At 40.9% G+C, this 23,503-nt stretch overlaps 1 protein-coding gene across 23 annotated transcripts in view; it reads left to right on the plus strand.

Moving 5' to 3' along the window:
- cast (calpastatin) overlaps window positions 1–23,503 on the plus strand; it is a 42,887-nt gene that overhangs the window by 16,985 nt on the left and 2,399 nt on the right. For 8 of the 23 annotated variants that reach the window (XM_042502050.1, XM_042502058.1, XM_042502076.1 and 5 more), the window contains 23 exons: window positions 6,594–6,662; window positions 9,163–9,294; window positions 9,607–9,717; window positions 10,989–11,117; window positions 12,036–12,080; window positions 12,164–12,256; window positions 12,349–12,429; window positions 14,131–14,169; window positions 15,032–15,118; window positions 16,283–16,354; window positions 16,455–16,577; window positions 16,657–16,746; window positions 16,875–16,979; window positions 17,605–17,721; window positions 17,820–17,900; window positions 18,004–18,108; window positions 19,625–19,717; window positions 19,878–19,982; window positions 21,707–21,823; window positions 21,918–22,031; window positions 22,190–22,282; window positions 23,049–23,153; window positions 23,267–23,359. In XM_042502050.1, coding sequence (XP_042357984.1) covers window positions 6,594–6,662; window positions 9,163–9,294; window positions 9,607–9,717; window positions 10,989–11,117; window positions 12,036–12,080; window positions 12,164–12,256; window positions 12,349–12,429; window positions 14,131–14,169; window positions 15,032–15,118; window positions 16,283–16,354; window positions 16,455–16,577; window positions 16,657–16,746; window positions 16,875–16,979; window positions 17,605–17,721; window positions 17,820–17,900; window positions 18,004–18,108; window positions 19,625–19,717; window positions 19,878–19,982; window positions 21,707–21,823; window positions 21,918–22,031; window positions 22,190–22,282; window positions 23,049–23,153; window positions 23,267–23,359 — 2,199 coding nt within the window. The remainder of the gene's footprint in view (window positions 1–6,593; window positions 6,663–9,162; window positions 9,295–9,606; window positions 9,718–10,988; window positions 11,118–12,035; window positions 12,081–12,163; window positions 12,257–12,348; window positions 12,430–14,130; window positions 14,170–15,031; window positions 15,119–16,282; window positions 16,355–16,454; window positions 16,578–16,656; window positions 16,747–16,874; window positions 16,980–17,604; window positions 17,722–17,819; window positions 17,901–18,003; window positions 18,109–19,624; window positions 19,718–19,877; window positions 19,983–21,706; window positions 21,824–21,917; window positions 22,032–22,189; window positions 22,283–23,048; window positions 23,154–23,266; window positions 23,360–23,503) is intronic. The other 15 variants (XM_042502153.1, XM_042502200.1, XM_042502185.1 and 12 more) reach the window with 8 other exon arrangements.

The following is a 23,503-nucleotide window of genomic DNA, read 5'->3' on the forward strand; positions in this document are numbered from 1 at the left end:
CAATAATAAACATATCGCAAAACATTGAACATTGCAATAATATTGTATTGTGACATGAGCACTGCGATACTATTGCACTGTTCATTCGTGGTGATTCCCATCCTTGCTAATATATGAAACTATTACAGTGCTCTTAAAGTGCTTTGATGTGACCATAAAGTGTATTAACCGCACAGATATCCTACAGTAAGTTTGACTAGTGACATCACCCTAAAGTTTATCCAGCTGTCTGTTTGCTCTTGAAATCTTCCCTACAGCAATGACATTTATCCTCATGCAGCTCTGCAATGAAGCTTTAATCTTTTACTTTTTTTTTCTGCTCCACATTCTTCCTTCAAACTGCGACTGCAGCTTTCGTCATTTCCACCTCTGAGCCGAGGTGATCGGCGTAATCGCTACTGACCATTCAGCCAAGCTGCTATTTTGAAGTCGTAGCATAAGCTAAGAAGCTGCTTTCAGCCATATTCACATGTGCGTGTCTGTGGTTTGTTGGGTGGGGCCCAGCATTAGTCATCAGTTTTCATTACAGGCATTCGCTACTGCTTTAATCGCTGTTGTTGGGTAAGGCCTGGATATACTGCATTGTTTCTTCATTTCTGATGGAACAAATACATCGTGAGCTATGTGTGTCATGCAGAGAGCAGGGCCCTGGGTAATCTTAGGTTTAGAGTATCCGCAGGCATCTGAAACGGGACTTAAATCTTGAGCACATCGACAGTTTCCGTCTGAGATGATGTGTCAAACTAAACGAGTGCCAGTTTGAAATGAGCAGTGGTTTCAAATGGCATCACGCACGCTCTAAAATCTTGTGTCTATTTTGATCCCACTCATCCCAGCTCTCTCAGAATGACCATGATGTTCATATCAGTGTCCTGTTGCAGACTACGTCAGTCAGTGTTGTCCTCACTGGTTGCTGCTACAGTGGCTAAAGCTCTGTGCTTCTGTCTGTGTGCATGCAGAGTGTGTGGAGGTCATTTGTCTCACCACCAGCGATATTGTCAAGCACCAGCCTGAGTATTCCCCAGTAATGTGGGTTTTGTCTCACTGTTACACTGATTTTTAAAACTTGTCCATGTGGCTTTTCTCAGCTTTTGATTAGCAGAGGTTGGCACTGCTTTGAGAACTGAATTTGTCTCGCTTTGAGTCACATTAACTCCTCGCTGTGTTTAGACTACTGTGTCCCCCAGTGTCATAGTCGAAACAAATGACCATATGCTTGATTTTAGGTCTGTGTGAGCCACTGAATGGACTTGAAACCTCGTGAATTTTGATGGCATTGATTGAGAATATACGTCAGGCTCTGCGTATGTGTTCACGTCATCATGGTCATAGTGCTTATGTTTCTGTCCACAAATGCACTGAATGATTCACAATCTTTCTATGCGCCTGACAGCGGTGCTCTTCTGTTTACCTGCTGCTCAAATGTCCCTTAAAAAACAGATACACGGCGACTATCGGCCTCTTCCCTTGCCCAGACAAAATTTCTATAAGGTACGGCTGTGTGAAACTTTCATTTTGTCTGTGTACATGGCTGCTGGACATAATAACAGGAATATTGTACTGCTGACAATGATGTGTAACATAGTCACATTGATATCTGCAGCGTTTAATTAATTGTCACAGTCTCAACAAAACTGTAATGGGCTCCTAAAGGTAGTATTTGCTGCAGTGCTGTCATATAGGATTCATTAGATTGTAAGGTGTTCCTGTTATTTTGTCCACCCCAAGTGTCATCTTGGTTGTGTGAGAAAAGTCCTGCGTAAATTCTGGGTATAAGGTCAAAGTGGGCCCAGCTCCACTAGCCTAGAGTTCAGTGTGGAAGAAGCTAATGATGATGATGATAAATGCCAACTGACTTTCTGTCCAAATTCAAAGGTCAGTTGGTATTTATGAATGTACATACCGAATGTATTCTGACCCTGCTTCAGCTTTAAGTTAGACATTTAACTGAAACTCTGGGAGTTTGAAGTAGATAGTAAGTTCTTGACTGAAACTTGTTCAATATGCTTTTGCTTGTTAATGCTAAAGGCATTTTGACAGTGCAGCTACTGTGTGGCTAAGCCTTGTGGGCAGTCTATGCTCGTTGGTAGGGCAGGTTATCAAACTCCACAGAGTGCTCCAGGGATGTCTTTTTTCTGCCAAACGCGGAAGTTAGCGTCGCTCTGGTTCCCTCGTCAAAACGTCTATAGGAATTTTCCACTGGATTTTGGATTACTGCAGTAAGTAATCTCTGTGTCCAACCACATTTTAATATTATGTTCAGCAAGACAATCCTCACCATTAAACACCACTTTTAGGTTTTTAAGCCTAAACTGCAGTCCCCAGAAGTTGAAAGCTCATGTTAAGCTATAGATGAACTAAAATACGGCCACAATGAGGCCTTAAAGCCGTGATTGTCACTTCTTAGCAACTGCCTTTTTTATGACATATAAAAGTTTCAAAATTCATGAGTACCCACTCATGAATTTTGAATTTACTGATGTATTTTATGTTGAGCAAAACAAGAAAGTCTCTTAAGCTTGTGTTAACCACAGACCTTATTTCAGGCATCTAATCAAAAACCTACTGACTTTGAGATGAGGGACCCGGGACTGCTAAAATGCCAAATCATTTCTGGGTTTAAGGACTCTCTCCTGCAGCACTCTTAATGTTTTTGGTACAAAGCTAAATATGTCCATAAAACTAATTATAGAAAAATAACAAAATAATAGTAAGTAGTTTACTGAAAGCACAAAAGTTTTGGATAATTGGTGAGATTTGTTATGTTGTTTACTGCTGTGATCTATTTTTTTTCTTTATTAAAATCCAAAAGTTTTATTCAGGCAAAGTTCTCTGGAAAACTATAATGAGACGTTTCCGCTTTTCTGGAAGAACTAAAACTTGTGACAGAGAACAGAGGCGAACCTGAGTTAGGGCCTGACTTGAGCTCATTTTTGTGAATCTCCCTGAGGTTACCTTTGCTGTACATGTAAGAATGAAAGCATGGGAGCATATTTGTGTGAGGCATGTGTTGACAGCGTCTTAAACTCTATCTATGCAGTTTGTTTTGTGCCTTGGATGGACAGTCTGTTATAAGCAGAGAGCAGTCTGCAGGAGGAATGTAGGAATGCTGCAGTTTGGAGTCGCAGCAGACAGAGAGTGCTTCAAGCATTTGGGTGGGTCTCAGGTGAGCGCAGAGTTCAGTCTGGTGACACAACAAACATCTGCTTTAGCTTTTGACATACAACTGAAACTCAGTGACGGGTCAAGGTGTGCCCTCGCGAAATTTCTCACAGCATAGTGTTTTTGCTTGCTGATACTTTTGCAAATTACTTGTCGCCAATTTGTGTCAGAAAACTTTTCTTCAAATTTAAGATCTCCAGTAAGATTATATTTCCCGGGGAGGACACCTTTGTGCTTCACTGTTTGGCACGTTTTGTATCATTGATCTTTTTTTTTCTGTTGTTTTCTGATACTGACCTCATCTTGTAAACATGTTATGTAGTGCCCCTCCTTACTGTTTTACAGTGCATTGTTTCCCGAAGTACACTAAATGAGTCGAACCACCTATTTGTTTGCCTGCGAGAAAAGTACTGGGCCGGTACTGTGTGCTGCCTAACCTGTCTGTGTGAACTGGCATGTGTCACACACAGTGAAGGCAGGGCTGGTGGCACACTTGTGCAATGGTTTTTGATGTCTGACTGAGCCTCGAGGAGAGACTCTTGTTTGTTTTGAAGCATGGTTTTGAAATTGATCTCCTCACTAATGATCTTGCATGTGGGGTTAATTTATTTGTTCTGACCTCTAGTAAGTGAGTGTAACTTATTGAATGTGTACAAGCGGTCAAAAAGCAAAAAGCGCTGTCAGATTACCTTAAAATCAGCAAGTAAACACATGCCTCCATAGTCTTGTTTTTGTCTGTGTACTGCCCTTATGACTAAAAGGCTAATTAGTCCCCAAATCATCTTAACCAAATTCCTTTAATTTCAGCATCCTCTTTTAAGGCTTTGGGTTTGTGCATTTCTGTAAGGGAAAGTATAGAGCACAGTAATGATGTCATGAAGACCTTCTTGACGCTAGTTAGCCAGTTAGCACATGAAGAATACAGTCTAATGTTGGAAGAATATTTACTGTGGATCAGTGAACAACAACACAACCCATCTGGAAATGTTTCTGCTAAAGAGCTCAATGGCTAAAGAAACGCAGTCTTACTTAATCTGGACTTAAGTTCTTGTCTTGTTCCTTACTTCAGTTTCTCTTCTTCTACTCTGACCTCAACTTCCAATCGGCGTGATTTCAGAGGTGATTGGTGTGAAAACTGAATTCTTGGTATGTTGGTACCAGTGTCAAACGGACTAATTTGATCACACAAACTTTAGCACATTAAAAAGCATTTAATATGAATGGAAAAAAAATCTTAACGGATGCATTTTTGTTTAACGTGCAAACTCAACCTGCAAAACACATCTAACACACTGTGCGTTACCGCCCAGCACGCAGCACAACTCTGCTTCCTTTTTCAGTTATTAAAGTTTTTTTGTGGTAACTTGGCAACAAGCAGTATTTCCTGCAGTTACCAGGAGCAGCATTACTTCCCCTGTGGCAGGGGTATACCCTGACTGCCTGTGACCTCACTTCTTCCTTTGTGCCACTTCCTCCTTACTCTCTCTGCACAATATCATGTTGACTCCTCCAACAGTCAGTCAATAGATAAAAATGTTTTGTTTTGAACAGAAAAATCTGTTAAAAGAGAAAAAAGGAAGTGATATCGGACAGGCGGGGCATGTTCTCCGTGGGGCCTATTATTTATTTACAGTATTTACTTTCAATGGTCCTCACACTCGTCACTCATCAGCTCCTCGTTTGAAGGAAACCTAGAGTAAACACTGCATGTGATTCACAACCCTGAGCAGGGTTGTGACCTTAACAGTGTAAAATGTGCCACCGGTGTGTGAGGCAATCACTGAGCTGCAATCATTTCTGAATCAAAGGTCCCTGATTGCATATGGTTCAGAGTGGTGCAAATCACGATGCACCCTGTCTCTCTGTGTGACTTCCCTGCTCTTGTTAATCTGTGTTTCCGCTTACTCACTTTAGTCATTCACAGACATACACACTAAAACGTGATGTCTTGACAGGTTAACTTACAGGCATACAGGTGAGTAGACATGGGATGATGATAATTTGTAGACAGGACTTGACGGCATCTGTCAGTGATACTAAACCCATGATAAGCACACAAAACGACGTGGATACTTTAACCTGTGACCACATATTAGCACACTGAGTAAATTACAGAAGCAGAATAATGTTTACTAACTGGCTTGGTTAGGTCTGATACAACACAATGAGCAGGGTTGGATGTGAAAGTACCTGCAGTTATTGTAACCTAGGGTGACAGTTGGGTGGAGGCTCTCTGTTCTTTATTCACACCACCTGAGAGAACTGGGCTGGGCTCTGCAGGATACTGGGCTCCACATGGAGATCGCTGCATGCCTCAGAAATACTGCCTTCAAAAAGGAGTTTACTTAGTACATTCTTTGTGTAGTTCTTAAAAACTAAAAAACACATTTTCCTCACTCAACCCTCTGAGCAGAGTACAGCAAATAGAAAAGTAATAATAATAATGATAATGGTAATAACATTTTTTATTATTATTATTACACGCTTACGTTTATAAAAGCTTGACCTTTTCAAAGACTAACAAAAGGATTAGCCACCTTCCATACGACAGATCAAGAGGCAACTGCTTTGCTCGAGGATTTTGTATCGACTAAATAATAGATAAGGGATAACTAATGATCTCAGAGAAACATAGTGACTACATTTCCCGTGTTTAATTTTCTCCCTTGTTTGTTCTTTGTTGAGTAAAAAATTGTGTTTGTGGCAGCAGTTTGACAACCAGGTCGATTCCCAGGATATGAACTGTATCTGCTGCATTATAACGTTTGTAACACAACAGAAAGGAGGATCAGCTACATAATCTCAAATCCTATCCAGAGGAAAACTTAAGACAAAGATCACAGCACCAATGACACTCGTTGATAGTTGCGTGAGGAGTTACAGTGCAGCACACACATCACTGCTGTGTATTAAGTTGGCCCAGTTAAAGGCTGACCTCGATGGGTCTCTTCGCAGACTGACGCGAATGATCTCGGTGTTCATTTTACAGCGAGACGTCAGTCAAAGATCAACTTGTGAATCCCACTTTTTTTGTCACTGTTGTCAGTTGCTAAGGCAGCCGCAGATAATTCAGTTCGCTCTTGTTGCCGTCTGCTGTCAAACAACAGTCACACCCTTCAGTCTGGAATGTGACGCTTGCATCAACCACCACCTCTGCCTGCAGTGCGATGTTTGGGGTAGATTTTTACCTCTCTATATCTCAGTTGTTACTCGTTTTCCTCTATCTTAGTCAGTTTTGAGGCGTGTTTTTCCTCTCCATCCAGAAGCGAGCTGCCTGGAATGTTTAGTTTCTCCACAAATGTTGGCGCTTGTGAAACAGAGATGCTGCTCTTTGTAAATCTTGAAATGATTATCGTGGTTTCTAGTTTGACTTTTTTACTGCACATGCGTAACCCTTCTCTCTCTTTCTCTCTGTCTCTTTCTCTCTCCAGTCGCAGTCCAGCCAGGCCACACCCAAACCGGCAGCTCAGGTCTCCACTTCGGGGCCTGCACAGTTCGAGGTATCAAACATTCCTCTTTAACGCCCTTTAACCTCTTCTTTAGCTCATTTTGTTCACTTCCTTTGTTCAGTCAGCAGCTGACTGACCTCTGACCCGCTAATTATCTGGGCTGTGTGTATTCTTGTGACTTCCTTTCCTTTTCAGCGTTATGTTTTTAAAGTAGTTTCAAGTACGGAGAATAGATTTAGCTACGTCCTCAGAGCAGGGACACACAGTAAAGAAAACTTTCCTTTTCCTTCCATTCAAGTACCATAAAGGTAACACCCAGCTTCACAGTGGGAAGCAGTTTAACCCCTTTAATGCCTCTCCCACACAATGGATCAAAGTGATTGTGCCTTCATGGTTTGGTCATTGAAGTAATTTCCATGTGCTATGATATCTCTCAAATGTTTATTTGGATAAAACTTCAGAAAGTATTTACCAGCATGTAATCAGGAACTTAGAACTAAAAAACAATTATGCTGTTTGTGACTACATGTCAGTTTTGCATATCTATTTTTTGGATGTTTGCCCTTGTTAACATACCAGCATGATGTTTGTGGCTATAAAAGGCATTAGAGCAACAGTTTTAACAACTGTCTATCCAGTGCAGTTTATGGGAGACAACACCAGGACAACTGGCATTCTTGGCTGATACTGAATGACTGTTTCTCTACATTTAAGTCCTTAAAGTCTCTTAATGACCAGCTTTTGTCTGAGAACAACCTCGGTTGGCTAGCTGCCTTCAGTATTCTCTTTAACTGTTTTTAGGTCCAGACAGTTTTGACAGGACAAATCAACACGGCCAGCCTGAAGTGTTTTCATTTGGCCTTCAACAACTGGGCTTTGACATTGTCTATTTTGGTGCCCGATTTGGAGAGGAAAGCTTTGGTTGGATATTTGAACTCTGCAGAAAATTGCCACACCAGAATTTAAAACAGTATAATGTGAGACAATGAGATGTTTTAAACTTAATGAGTTATTTACAGATGTAGCTTGTATTACTCAGTCATTAACCTTTAGCTATAAGTGACTCTGGATAGCAGCTGACCTCGGCGCCTCTTTTCAGACCTCTTGGGTGACTTTGCCATAATGAGGTACACCTGCTCATGTATCAGTGGCAGTGTATAGGAGCAGTGCTGTGGGAGGCCTCAGATCATATTAAGCCACAGAAACAGTCACTGTGTATGGTGCAACGATACAGGGCTGACTTAAGGACTGTGTTTTTTCAACTTAAATGGGCACTCCAGTGATTTAACATTGTTCTTCCATAAATTTAGGGCATTCACAAGAAGTAGATGAAAAAAATTAACGTTCAAAACGTAAATAGCAGAGGCCGAGATATGCTCATATATTAACCTCATGTGGCCCGTTCCATGTCAGGTTTAGCGTCTTAGCTTTTGGGTGCTAATAGTAGCCGTAGCAAAGCAAGTGAAAAGTCTTCATCCTGATCGATGCAAACAGACTCAATGCATGTCTCAAATTTGGAAACGCACATCCACATTATTGACGAGGTCACATGTCCTTACACCTCCACATTACACCATACATGTCAGATTTAAAGAAACAATGCACAATGTTATATTTGGCATTAAATGTGTTTTAGGAGCAGCTGGATGTTTCTGTGGTAAAAGTATCAAGAGCTTGGATGCTTAAAGGTCTACTATGCAGGAGTCTTTAGTTACTGTTTTTTCTCTGTCCAGTGTTTTGCCTTGCTTTATTTGCATTTGTTCAGTGCTGTGCCCTCCATTTGGATGCGTGCTGCCTACAGTCCTGCTACGTTTTTTTAAAGTCCTGACCTCACATGTGTACTTTGCTCAAGAACATCTCAGATGTATCAAAATAAGGAGAAAATAAGAGAGGCCAGAGTCTCTGCAGATAACTGCCACACACTTCTGCTGGATCAAAATGGAGTCTTAATAGTATAACTGTAATTGATCAGTGCGATGATATAGATAAGTTGTTGATGTCTTTTATTGGTATTCCACACAAACAATCAAATCAGATGATTTTACTGTGGATATGATTAATATTTTATGGTAACATAGGTATGAATAATGAGCTTGTTACACAATGATAAGCCCACTTCACAGAAAGGAAATGATGATTGCCAGATGTTTGTAGGATTCTGTAGAATCATCAATTGATCCTATATTTCCCATAATGCAATAACCAATAGCATTTTTTTCCAGTGCTTCCTGGCAAACACCAACTGTTTTTAAACTTTTAGCCTCCAACCTGTAACAGAGGCTTGCTGTTATAAATTTGTAGCGCACAAGCCCAAGCCAAGATAATCTGACAGAGAACAGTTTACAGCTGTTTTCACAGGTTCATTAATCCTTCTCATGACAAGTAAACTGACTTATGTGTAAAATCCGTGGATTGCCCCTTTGGTCATGAAAAAGCTAATACATCAGCGATTTTTACAGTCACAAACAAATAATAAATATAATAAATTCAAGCATCCAGTGGGCCGTAAGAGAGGCAGATGATGGACGTTTCCACACCTGGTATGTTGCAGAAGGCATCATCAGGATCCGCCATGGCTACAAAGTCTGGGGTGGTTACTACATCCGCAGGCGGAGCCACACAAAGTGGCGTCACAGCAGGAGGAAGTGCTTCAGTTGTGAAAGGAGGAAAAGCCAAATCAGAGGTAGATGGACTCTGGATGCCTAAATAACAGTGGAGGGGGGCTTTTGGCTGTTTGGTTTAACGTGAATCACGGCTTCCCTTTACTCTGAGCGTGTGCTCACAGTGACAAAGCTCACATCTCTTGTTCACTGGCTTCACCTTCCTTTCATCTTGCACCTCCTTTGTGTATGCGGTATCTCTCTGGCTCAGCCACCCAAACATCTTGACCTTTCAGAAGCTGAACACTTGCTGTATCACGTTAATGAGCTCTCATCACCGACGTGGAGCTGAATAACTTTCATATGACTTGCTTTAAACACTCCTTGGTTTGTAGACTAACACCACGCCGGCAGGTGCCACTGTTATTGACATGTCGTCTGCTGGGGCTGCCTTTGTTGATATGACATCAGCTGGGGCGAGGGGCCGTTCTAAAGAGATGTCAAAGGTAATGCTGTCCTCAATGAGATGCTTGCTGCTTTTCTTTTTATTTACATTACTGCTGATCTTTTTACTGAATTTTGGATTGATTTTCTACCAACTGGGCAGCTTACAGGTACTAGGAAATGTTATCAACAGTATTTGTCATTAGGGCTTGGATGAAATACTCTCAGTACTTTGATTTGTATTGTGATTCAGTAAAAAATAAAATCACAGTAATGGGTGCTGCAGCTGGTGCAAGCCCCAGTGTCGGGGGCCACAGTGAGATGGGTTTAATCTGTAACCACAGCAAGAGAAAATTTTCAAGTTGCTGTTCAAGCAGCTGAAGGTCCGTCCATGGACCGTCTGGCATTGTCTGCTTTCTCACTTTAGCTTTGTTTTTCTTGAAGTGTATATGACATCATGGTACTTGTAGATAACCACAATAAAAGCGTCAACTTCATTTCCACTTCTGCATTTGAACTACTGTATATCAATTTGGTCATTAAAAATAGATTTAAAAAATCCGAAAAAGAAAAATTGTGAGACTTTAGTGTATCGATTTTTTTTCCCCTCATCACTATTTTTCATTGAGGTTGTGTTGAGCTTATATATTATTGTGAACAAAGTCCTGGTTGGTTGAGCCATGTGCTTGTGGGGAAACTCCAAACAACATGTGCAACATGTGTGTTGGAGAGCAGCCTTTCAAAAGTCACATGGTCTTTTTCATAACACACATGACTGCCCGTTGTATTGCTTATTGTTACCTTTCTTCTCTTTTGGTTTATTTTAGTTTTTTAGATTTAAAGTTCTAATCACATATCTGATGAATGCAATGCTGAGCAGCAGAGTCACATTTCAGATGCAGTATGTGGACTTACTGAATATACAAACATCCTTTGTTTGCTGCCATTACATAACTCAAGCAAATTTTAAGGCCTTTGTGACGTGAGCTGCCTGGGAGAAAAAAAAAATCAATTCAGAGAGTTTAGAAAAAAGGTCAGCAGGAATGTAAAGTATACAAAGTTGTAATATGGGCTAAAAACCTGAAAAAGCACCTGAATTAAACACATACATTCTGATCAATGGTCAGATAAGTCTCAGTTTTGAAAAGTGTATTCTTGCATTAGTCAGACTACGATGGCAGGTCTGACCAGAGATCATTGTACATTCTCTCCCGCTCTGTGTTCACTAACCCTGATTAAATGTTGTCCATGTCTTGTCATTATGTTTGCTGGATTTAGAGGTGAATCTTTCATCCTTGCGTTTATGAGTAATCATTTGGCTACATGTTTGTAGACTGCCCCTGTTTCTCAAGTCACAGCCACAGCTACAGGTCCTCCTCTTGCCTCTGGAGTGGCTGCAGCTGCTGTCAGCACAGCGACCTCTGCTATGACCAAACCTAAGTCATCCAGAGACACGGCCAAGGTAGACCACAGTGCGACAGGATTCTCAGACTGTCTTGACTCTCTCGAGGTGTGCTTCTCTAGTGTTTCTTTCTGCAGCAACGTCTTATGTTGCAGAGGCTTACCGGTTTTCTTCTGCTTTCTGAGAACGCTCAGATACTTGCTTTGGACATCGCTCGCTTTGGGAGTTTCTTTCTTCTTTGAAGATGACCTGTTGGGAAGTATAAAGGACTTTTGTTCTTCACTTTACAGCCCTTTTCTCAGCATGCCTACGGTTGTTGTATTTGCAAATAGTGCACACCTGTGCCCTTGCAACACCCAACATACATCAGAAATATGAGTCATCCAGAGGAAACAAGTGTAGAGGAGAGGCCTACAGGCCTTAGTTGGTTTGTCATAGTTTAATTTCACTGCCACCACAACAGTCAAAGATGATCACGCTAAAGCTTTCAAACCAACTGCAGTGTCTACAACAGCGGCTGTGACAGTAGAGGCTGCAGTTAGGGGAGAATCTGTGCAGGGGAAGCAAGAAGCTAAACTGACACAAACACAGGTAATCGATCCTGAAACCTACATGGGTGGAGGCAACGTGATCCTGACATCCTGTGTATTTTCTGTCAGTAGAATATTAATAGCTGTGTTGCACTGTATATTTAATGGTGCTCTGACTGAATAGACCGGTGCTGTGCTGTAAGGGCCTGGTGAGATTTTTCATTGGTGTCAGTCTTTGGGGAAATGTCTCTTTCTGGCTTGATAGTATTGTGAGTAAAAGTGAGATTTGATCTTGCGCATATTGATACATTTACAATCAACTTATGCATTTGCTTCAGTAATAGCACAACCACTCATATGCTATAAACCTTTCCATGCTAACAATGTCCTTGTATTGTGCATTTGGTGTTGTTGAGTTCTGTGTACTGATCCTGGACCTGTGTTGCAGGTGCAGGTGGAAATTCCTCCGGCAGCAACTGAAGGACCCAAAGAGGTAAATATTTACTGAAACCCTTTGACTTGGCTTTGTGAAGCATGATGCTTGCTCCAGTGTGCTGAGTTGTGTTGCATGCGCAGGTGGATCCGTTTGATGCCCTTGCCGGCAGTCTGCCATCAGCTGATCCTACTGTACGTCCACAGCCTGTTTACACCGGGCCAGAGGTCACAGAGGTACAACACAGTGCTCATGCATGAGTGTTTGTGTATATACTGAGCTGCAGCATGGATCTGCTGTAAGTAACCGTATGTTGCATGTGTCACAGCATGACATCACCGCCGAGAAAGGTCAGAGGTGTGGAGAAAGAGAGAGCACGCTGCCTCCAGGCTACAGATTGGAAGATATGGTCAGTTCTGCCCTCTTCTGTGTGGTTTTTGTCCCATTGAGAGACCTCGCTGTCAGCACGTGTGATGTAGGGACTGGGAGGGGCTTGGAATGCCAAGTGGATTCGATTTTTTTTAGACAGCAAAGGTTGTAGTATTTTGTTAATCAGAATCAGACTTTTATTGCCAAGTACATTTACAAATGCAAGGGATTTGACTTGGTGTTTTGGTGCAGACCAATTAACATAGAGGAATAATAAATATATTAACCTTAAACAGAATAAGTTAGATAAAAATAAAGAAGCCATATAAAATGAAAAATACAATATTAATAACACTATGTATGTACAAAACGTGCAATGGAGTAATTGTACAGTTGTGCAGAAGTTAAAGTTGTAGTGCAGACATCTTCAGTCTAAATTAACCCACAGTGTGGGTGTCGACATTCAAGTCCAGTGCGCATCAATGTAGCACATAAAAACTGATTTAACCTTACATTAATATAATGTTCTCCGACTCTGGGGCTGGATAAGACCCTGTGTCATGTGGGGTATTCATGATGGTGACAGCAGAGGGGAAGAAACTGTTCTTGAGGCGTGAGGTTTTGGTCCTGATGGACCCGCAGCCTCTTGCCAGAGGAAAGGGTCTCAAAGTGTCCGACAACCTAAGGCATCCATTGGTGCCAACCATGTCACCATAGCTGGTCGGGAAGGGGGCTAAATAAAGCTCTAAATTTAGGCCAAATTTTGGCAAAGGAACAACTGCCATGGCAGTTTTCAAAGGGGTTCCTTGAACTCTCACCTCAAGATATCTGTGAAAATGAGATCTTTGGGTTTCCACAAGTCTCCACTTAACTTGAAAAGAGTTCTTTCCAGTAAAAGTTATGTTCCTTGCAGTCAATGTACTCCTTCAAATTAAAGCTGTATATTTGTCTTTTAGGGAAAAAGACAAAATTTGGGTTACATAACGTTATCCTGGGTTCTATGGAAGCTCCAGTGACACCATGTCTGTCAGTGACAGACAGGTTGAACTGTGCTAAATAAGTAAAACAGGTCTGTGGTTGTACTAGAGTAATGAAGAAGTTTTGAAATGTCCGTTTTAAAGGCTATGAGCAACACAAACAAAACTCCATTCACCTCTTTCGTATCAGGTAGAGATGAATCGGGTTGAGAAACAAACCCATTTGTTGTATAAGTTTCTAAGTTTGCTAATCCTATTGCTCTGTGCTTGTTTTTATTTCTGTGTTTTAATATCCTGTTCTTATATTTTGCACTATGGCCTCTGGGGTTGCATGTTTTGTTTGTGACTTTTGTGTAACGCTTAAGGAGAGGCATGATTATGAAGTATTTTGGTATTATAAAGTACCAAAAGCAGGCATCAAAAGCCTGTTTCATAACCTAGTCGGATATTAATCTTTTTTTTTATTCTTTGGTCAGATAGTTCCAACTTTAAATTATTTTATAAATCATTTTTAGGCTTTTTTATTTTGGCAGAAGCTTAGGTATCATATTTGAGATAACTTGTATAAACGTAAAATGATAGCCCAAGAGACGGATATCTCAAAACCTGGATCCAATTATCTGCATGCCCACACACAACTAGAGGAAAATGTTGTTTTTTTTGGATGAACTGAGCCTTTAATGTTGTATTTATTGACTCCCTGATTTACTTCAGCATTCAGTTTTATTTCTTCCAATCTAAATGTAATTGGTTTTTTTTCCCAGCCTCCACCTCCTGCAGATTATAAACCCAAGGATGTCCCTGTAAGTCAACCTCTTATAACCCACAATTAGCAGAGACACAACCTCTTACATTCTACTAATTTTCTCTTTAAACTCTCTTACTTCGATTTTTTTCCAACATCTGTAAGCGTATTAGCATGCACACACACATTCAGGAAGTACTATTTCCACTGTGTGATCTCCTGGTTCCTCTAGAGTGGGGAATGTAACATTGCACTGGTGGGTGTTGTCTCAGCAAACAGCACAGCACCAACCTTCTCTATTCCAGCACGCTGGCTTTTGTCCGACCAAACCCAAACAGGCATGACCACGTAGACGCACAACCACGTAGATGCACACCAGTATGCTCACACACTGATCCATCTGTTACACACGTTGACATCCGCCCATATGCAGGTTACTATTTACTCACCCTCAGCACACCCACATTTGCATCAGAGTCTACTCCCACTTTGTCATCTTGTCTTGCAAGAAGCTCCTTAAGCTCTGTGTTTCATGATCTATTGCTGCTCCCAAAACTTTCTTCCAGTGTGAGTTTTGTAATTTTAATCTTTATGTTTATCATATTATTGCTAAATCAGAGCGGTTTTATGTGTCATATGTGTATCTTAGGAGATTAATTGTGATATTTTTTGTCATTGTGGAATGTGAAGGGTGTGTCTGTACTTTTTCTGCACTGTTGGAGCATTCAGTGTGGTTTGCATTATTTTTCCCTTTGTTTGCATTTGACTTGGCCAGGCTTGCCCTCTAGTGGAGGATCATGTGGAACATGATTTTGAGTAGTTCTTCCTTAAGTAATCAGATTATTAATTTAAATAAAATTGAATCATGTAGAAGTATCGTGTTGTTATCTGGTCTTGATGGCCTTTGTTTTCCATTCCAGAAACCACTGAGCACAGACGAGGCCCTGGATTCTCTCTCAGCTGGATTCATGACTTCAACTGGTCCGGCAGTGCCAAAACAACAAGAGGTCAGAGTCTTCAAGCTTGTAGCACTTAGCTGCCACTTCATCCTCCGCATACACATTCCATGTACCCTCATGAAAAAAGTCCACACTAGGGTTGGGCCTGTGCAAAAAAATAAACTAATGAATAAAATGAAAACAAACAAACGGGTTGATATAAAAATAAACGTTACACTGAACCAGTATACAGAATCTTACCAGATATTGCACTTGACTCAGCAGTTGCTGAGTGGAATATAAACTTACTTTTTAAACAGATGTCACACATTTTATTTTTTGTTATTTGTTGAAAATGAAATACAATATAGCCGTAATCATTATCCTGGCTTGTTATTAAGGATGATTATTTTCCTTACTAGAAACTTTTAGCCCTTTGGTGATTTCCCTCCAGCCAGCTGACTTCTTCTTCTTCAGGTTTTTGTAGTGAGATAAAAAATGATCGTATAGATAATTTCTCATTTCAAATTCAACAAACAGCTGTCTGTTCAGAAAGCTTTCAAAAGCGAGTGCCAGGAACAAATAGAAACAGGATGTCTGACAAAAGTTCAGATCAGAACAGTAGCGCTGGCTCTTTTTTATCAGTTTTAAATCTAGAATGTTGCCATTTGGGTGCAGTTTTAGTTTTCTAGTAAGTCTGTCTCTTCCCTGTCCTGTCTCGTCACCCCAAAACACAAATGAACTTTCTCGTAAACCAACACAACTTGCACTGGTCGTCCTTCCTCCTACCTATACTGAAATTTGATGTCCTTTGTATTGCCACTGCTCTGCTGATGGCCTCTCGGTCACTCGTGGTTCCATTTGTCCATTCATAAACATGGTATTAATCTGACAACTAATCATGTTGTCAGATTGCTTGTTACAAATGCAATCCAAGATGGATTTAGCATGCCGTCAGCACAGGTTGCTGATGTAGATTATTTTTTAATTAGCGAGAACCTGTCATAAAGATGAATGGTTAAGTGGGTTTACAAAAAAATCAAACCGGTTTAAGTGCGTACACCAGACCGCACTGACACAACCAGAAATCAATCCAACTCTGGTCCATACCTAGAAATTCAGCTGTAGACATTATCAGCCCCAAATATGCACCTACATTCTCGTATGAAAGTAAATGCATAGCATTTTGAATGACAAAAACAAAATTTCCATCTTGTGTCTTTTTTAATGTAGAATAAGGACTATGTTCAAAGCATCAGTGCCTCATCAGCCGCCCCTGCCAACTTTGCACCCCCTCCTGTAAAGGTAAAAAAAAACTATCTTTGAAGTCTTTGCGATGTTGTTATGGTGTCATCTGACCGAAGGAGCTAAGAATGTATCATCTGACGTCATATTTCTGTGTCAGAAATCTCAAACCCCTGCAGCAGCTCCACCTGTGGCCGCGTGTCCTGCTCCTCCAGCTGATAAAAAAGCCAAGATGGAGGGTGATTTCTCTCTGGAGGCCGGACTTTCTTCTGCTACTGCCACGGTACAAGAGCTCATACCTCCTTTTTTTCTCCCTCAGGAAAGTTGTTTTTCTTGAATGTTGTCTTTGTTGCCTGTTGCAGAAAGCAGCTTCTCCTGTGGCTGTGTGTGCTCCTGCTGATAAAAAAGCCAAGACAGAGAAGTCCAAGAAAGATGACACCAAGCCGGCAGGGGTGAGATTTACAGGAGTTGGACAAGATGCTTTGACCCTGTTACCCTGCTGTTCTAGTCTTATTTCTGTAGTCAAAAAATATGTGACCGATCAGTAGATCATTAACTCTTCCACCTCATCTCTCCTCAGGGTGACCTTATGTCTCCGGGTGCTCTCAGTGCCCTTGGTGACCTGTTGCCAGACGACGCACCAAAACCTGAACTGCCCAAACTCAGACCTGAGGACATCGTCTCGGTAGGAGAACAAGCAAGCGCACGGTCCTCTCCTCATACATTCTCACAGCCTTTTATCGGCTCTCTAACAGACAGTACAGCCGAGACAATCTCATCTCCACCCAGAAACAGCTACTGACAAATTCACCAACAGACAATGGGTCTCATTCACGAAACGTGAGCCGAACAAATTTGTGTGTAAACCGTTATCAGAAGGAAATTCATGTGTATTCCAGCGTCATCAATATGTGTGTAGCTCCAGTCTTATCGTAGATAAACACAAAATCCATGCCTGCCTCTGAAAGAAAAGAAGGAATGCACATTAATATTACTTGTCATCATTAGAAATTACAATTTAAATGTATATTGTGCTCTGTAATACTCATGCCCTTTTAAACATAGAAGTCGAGGAGTAGAAATGGAAGACATTTAGCGAAATTAGTTGGCAACTAACAGATTCCGTTGTCAATTCATGATTAATTGGCATTCATGAACATACACGTTCAAGGAGCAAATCTGAGTTTCCTGAGGCATTCATGATGTTGTTTTTAGTAGCAAGGTGTTAATGTGCAAATCTACTCACAGATTTACTAACATTTCATGAATGAGACCCGATGTCATTTGTCCTCCTCTTTTCCTTTTTACAGGAGGACAAACACAAGAAGGAGAAGGGTGTGCTTGTAGGAGAGAGGGAGGACACGATTCCTCCAGAGTACAGGTTTGATAAGGACAAACTAGAAAAACTTCCTGCTCCTAAACCAGAGGTGAGACTGGGACCAATTTTCTCAAAGGCTCTTAAAGTGTCAGTGCAATATATAACAGAGTATTTCACTCCCTTTCTTCTTTGTCCCTCCTCTCACAGCCCACCATGGGCACTCATGATGCTTTGGACATTTTGTCTGGAGACTTCGTGACCTCCTCAGCTGCTCCTCCTCCTGCAAAGGTACACTGTAGATCTGTCACCGGTAACAGCAGACAGAAATGTTTGAAAAAGGCAGAAATACAGAATCTACTATCTGTTCACATGTCGCTGTTTGTTGTTGTAGACATCCCCCATGGCTGTGTGTCCTCCTGCTGACAAAAAAATCCAGAATGCGAAAGCTTTAGGTGATTTCTCTCTGGAGGCTGGACTTACTTCTTCTACTGCCAAGGTACAGCAAGCTCATGCCATCTTTTTTGCAATCTTCTCTTGGCTGGTCCAAGCGGAAACTTCAGAGGCTGAAAAATGAAGCCAAAATCTGCATCCTCGAATGGCCATTTTGAGGCTGACTCTAAAAGCGGGTCAATCCCTGTAAACCTCAGTGTTAAAATGCCCGACTTTACATTTGAAATAAACATGTTAACAGCCTGATACAACAAACTGTTTGGTTCCCTAGAGCTAATTTACCCCTTTATGGGGTGAATTTTACGTAACTCACGGGATTACATTTGATTAAAGCTTAAAGTTATGCATATTTAAGGGCAGGGTCGTTTTGAGTGACAGGCTGTCTGTGAGGCGTTGTCACAATCTGTGAGCTGGATCCGCCCCTCGCTCCTCCACAGCTCCACTGTAGCAAAAGCTGTCCTTATTTCAGTGTCATCTAATAAAAACTAAGCATTTGGTTGTACTAAAAGACCCTCGAATGAATATTCATAAATGAATAACATTAATGTTAAATACATTTTGTTTTGATGATTTGAAGCCTGTTTTTCACTAGTAAAAATTAACATTGGGTTGAGTAATTATTTTTTGTGAAAATGAGTCGAGCTCTCCTGCATCAAAGTCCAGATTTCTGAGCTATCACGAACCTAATAATTGACTTTATACTTGCACGTATCTGTTGGCAAAATATAGATAAACCTAACTCACTCTAACCTTATTTCTACATAGCATTTGCAAGCGACCACATAGATACTATTCAAGAAGAGGATTATTTGTCCAAAAATCAAGTCTTAAATTTGTCTAAAACTAATCTTGAAAAGGTCTTAAAAAGCATTAAATTTATGTGTCTGATACCTGCAGACACCCTGTTAAAAGGGGATTCCACAAACCAATGGGTGATGTCACAGTGGCTACATTTATTTTTTTATACAGTCAAATCTTCACCTACTGTGATGAGCTTTTTTCACTTAGGACAAAAGTCTGTATCATGGACTGGATGTTTATTCATTTGGACATAATAGAAAAAAAGAGGCATCAGTTATCTAGGTGCAAACAAGAACTGCTAGCAATAAAGCAACATGCAGATTTTCCAAAGATTTGCATGCAGATTTGCCCCACACACAGCGGCATAGTAGTGGGGGAGTGTGGGACTGATTACCCAGGACCCCAATGGGAAGGGGGCCTCTCAAAAGGCCTGGAATGAAAACTTCAGTTTTGTTTGTAGTTTTTTATTTCCAAGTAATTAATGCCATATATAAATTAAAATTGGCTGAGTAAATTGGTTAATAGACTGAACTTTGTATTTTTAAAAAATAGTGTAAGCTCCCAGAAGCCCCTCCCACCCCTTACAAAAGGTGCAAAATGGTTTAGTCCGTCCCTGCACTTGGATTCGTCTTTAAACGCAGCTAAGAATCTGGTGCTACACCCCTGCCAACCCACTCCCGACTACAGACATTTTTGTGGAATAAACAGCTACGGATAGCCATTAATATAAGGTTTAATGTCCTCTCTGTTGTCTGGTGTAGAAAGTTGAGTCCTCCGCAGTCCCCCCTGTGGCTGTGTGTAAAGCTCCTGCTGCTGGAAAAGACGCCACTGACGGCAAACCCAAGACTGGTCAGGTGAGCTCAGGATATCTACAGTTCCTTTTTGTCTTTCTGTCTTTTGTGTTTATCCACATTGCCTTGTCTCTCTCTCATGTGGGAAAGATTTTCATGTCAATAGTTAAAAAGTAAATGTGTGACAGACTGATGGAGCACAATGTCACTGCTCCCTCCTCAGGGTGACGCAATGTCTTTGGATGCTCTAAACGCTCTTGATGACCTGTTGCCAAAAGATGATCCGAAACCTGAACTCCCCAAACTCAAGCCTGAGGACATCGTCACGGGACGAGAAGTTTTATATCTCTCTCGTGCCTTTACACTAAATAGAGCAGCCGTTAGCTTAGCAAAGCATAAAGAATGGAGGTCTGGAAACAGCTTTTCTGGTTCAGTCCAAACGTTGAATATAAATTTAATCCACCAGCACCGTGAAAGATCACAAATCAACACATTTATCTTGTTTGTTCAACTGATATGTAAAAATAATACATATGCTAAACTATTTTTCAGCTTTGTATTCAGAGTGGTATAGATCTTCTCATCTGATTTTCAGCAAGAGGCCAACTAAGTCTGAATCCCAAAATGTCAAAATATGTAAAAACTTTGTTTATACACTGATTTTTTTTTCAAATCCTCTTTTTATTGAGTTATGTCATAGTCCAAATATATAATCCTCATAAGACTTATAAGCTTTGTCTTTATATCAGATTTAATGTTTTTTTTCCCCCTCCTGCTTTCTCACCATGTTATCACTGAAAGCTGTTGTCTCTGTTTTCCAGACCAAAGTAGAGGATTTATCAGCTCTGGATCAACTTTCTGCAGATTTTGTGGCTCCAACTAAATCATCTGTAGTTCAGGCTGGTGTCCCTACTTCTACCAAGAAGACACAACAGGTAAACCTGTTAGTGCGTGTAATGTTTGCATATCTGTGGAATATTTTGTCCTCCTACAGTGTGTGTCCTCTTACTTAGTTAATAGAATGTGCATGCCTTTCCTTGCGTTGTCTCCTCTCTTGGTATTTTTACATGTCCCACTGTTTGTCTCTGTGTTCTTGCAGAAAACAGTTTGTCCTCTGGAGCAGTCTAGCTCAGCTGATGTCCTTCCTGGACAACCACGGAAAGCAACATCCGCGCCTGATAAGGCAACTGTGAGGATGCAAATAGACTTTTTTTCTACAATGCTTCATTTTCTATGATTTAAAAAAAGTTCTTCTTAAAAACTGCATTACAAGAAAAATACATTTCTGCACAGTTGCATTTAACAATGAGGCTACTCTAAATATATTGATATTATAGTATTTGTGGAATTAGATTTCAGAGGTGACTGCGTAAGATCAGTTACGTAACTCCAGAGTGTTCATTTCAAAAGTTAAAATTTATTGCAAAAAAAGAAAAATGTTTTTGATTAATGGAATGTCCTCTTTAATCCATATATGTTGATGTTTAGCTTTTGGAAAACAACATTTTCAATTTGTTTAATAATATCTTACAATCTCCCACAGAAAATTATATTTATGTATATATATATATATAAGTATGTTGGTTTTTTTTTTTAATTTATATATTTTATTTTTTTCTCCAGTTTGGGGGACATTCCTTGCCAAGTTGCTCATTATGTGTTTTACAGTTGTTGTTTTTTTTTTTTTAAGAAATCAAACCAATATTCTCAGGTTCCAAAGTTTTAAATGCTACTGAGAGGCATCTGAATGCAGGACAAGAAAACCGATGTCAATCCAGGTGTTAAATAGTTAAAAAATAAATATGTGACAGACTGATGGAGCACAATGTCACTGCTCCCTCCTCAGGGTGACGCAATGTCTTTGGATGCTCTAAACGCTCTTGATGACCTGTTGCCAAAAGATGAACTGAAACCTGAACTCCCCAAACTCAAGCCTGAGGACATCGTCACGGTAGGAGCACAAACAGCCACAGACACAGAGTTCACAGATTTTGGTGGCAGAGAGAGAACCTCCCGCTGCAGTAATATTTCCTCCTCTTTTCCTTTTTACAGGAGGACAAACACAAGAAAGAGAAGGGTGTGCTTGTAGGAGAGAGGGAGGACACGATTCCTCCAGAGTACAGGTTTGATAAGGACAAACTAGAAAAACTTCCTGCTCCTAAACCAGAGGTGAGACTGGGACAAATTTGCTAAAGGCCCTTAAAGTATCTCATTCAAATGCAGTTATAACAGGATATTTCACTCTTTGTCCCTCCTCCTGCAGCCCACCATGGGCACTAATGATGCTTTGGACATTTTGTCTGGAGACTTCCTGACCTCCTCTTCAGCTCCTGCGGTCCAGGCTCCTGTTGTTACCCCCTCTGCTCCTCCTGCAGAGGTACACTGGATCTAGTACTTATAATCGCTTCCTTAAATAGTACAGTGTGATGCACAGATGCCTCTTTGCAGTGAAAAATTCCTAAAACAGAAGTAATTACAACTTGAAATTTAGAGTCCTGCAAAGATTTAATGCACCTCATTCTGTTACTCCTTCAGACCTCTGGAGGCTTCGTTCTGGAGTCCGTGGGCTCCACTGCTGCTCCGACAGTGGCATCTGCTGCTTTTGTTCCCGCAGAGGCTGCCCCACAGGTAAACACTCAAGTTCAACTCAGGCCTTTTTATGCCTCCACGTCTGTGATTGCAGTAGCCAGAGGAAGTATGTTTTTGGATTGTACGTCCATTCTCATCAATCATCAAATCTTAAGAACGCCTTGAGGAAATGTCTTCAAATTGGCACAAATGTCCACTTTGACCACAACAATCTGATCAGTTCATTCGTAAGTCAAAGGTTCACCGTGACCTTGCATCCTTGTCATTCTCGTGAATGCGATTTCTCAAGAAGGTTGTGAAGAATTGACCACAAATTTGGCACAAACATCTACTTGGATGTAACAATGAACTGAGTAGAACTGGTTGAAGGTCAAATGTCACTGTGACTTTGCAAAACATGTTTTTGGCCACAACTCAAGCATTCCTATGCTAATTGTGACAAAAAAACACAGAAATATCTAATAGGATAAAGTGATAAAGTTATGACATTTTATATCCCAAATGTCAACTTCACTGTGACAGCATTATGTTCTGCAAAAACACCTTTCTGGCCTTTACTCCACCTCATATGTTAGAGACATTCTGGTCAGATACTGACTCTTTGACACTAATCTTGAGTGCCCACCTTGAAAACTTTGCTGATTGTATAAATCGTCTGTGCTGAGGTTGGGAAGGTGTGTGTAAAGCTTGTGTTTGTGTTTTGCCAGACATGGATGTAAACTGTAACTACAGTACAACCATGAGGTGGTAATTGTAGTTTTACCTGCAGTTACATCCTACTCTTTTTGTCTGTTTGTGCACTCAGCTGTCGGCGGGAGCGGACAGTGCTCTGGATGCTCTTTCAGATTCATTAAAGGATATCACACCTGCACCTCAGCCTGCCCCAGTTCCTGCAAAAGACATTGTTAAGGTAGCCAGCTTGCTTCAAGAGCATTGCCTGCCTTGAAAAGAGAATATTTTCACTGTCAGAGTTCTGAAGGAAAAAGTCAGCTTCAGTTGCCCTGATGTGTGTGGTTGTTTCAGGAGAAAAAAGTCGTTGAAGAGAAGCTGATTAAGATGGGAGAGAGAGATGACACACTGCCACCAGAGTATCGACCCACTGAGGAGGATCTCAAGGTAGGATTTGTCCGTCATTTTCGTCCAGATCAAATTATCTCTAATTTTCAGATGGTCAGACAGTTATGTTTCCCAGACGATCCTAATGAATTTGGCAGTCTCTGATGTTTGCCTATAATACAGCCTCTTAGTCGTGTTAATGGA

Source organism: Plectropomus leopardus, chromosome 2 (assembly GCF_008729295.1).
Source record: "Plectropomus leopardus isolate mb chromosome 2, YSFRI_Pleo_2.0, whole genome shotgun sequence".
NCBI classification, from domain to species: domain Eukaryota; kingdom Metazoa; phylum Chordata; class Actinopteri; order Perciformes; family Serranidae; genus Plectropomus; species Plectropomus leopardus.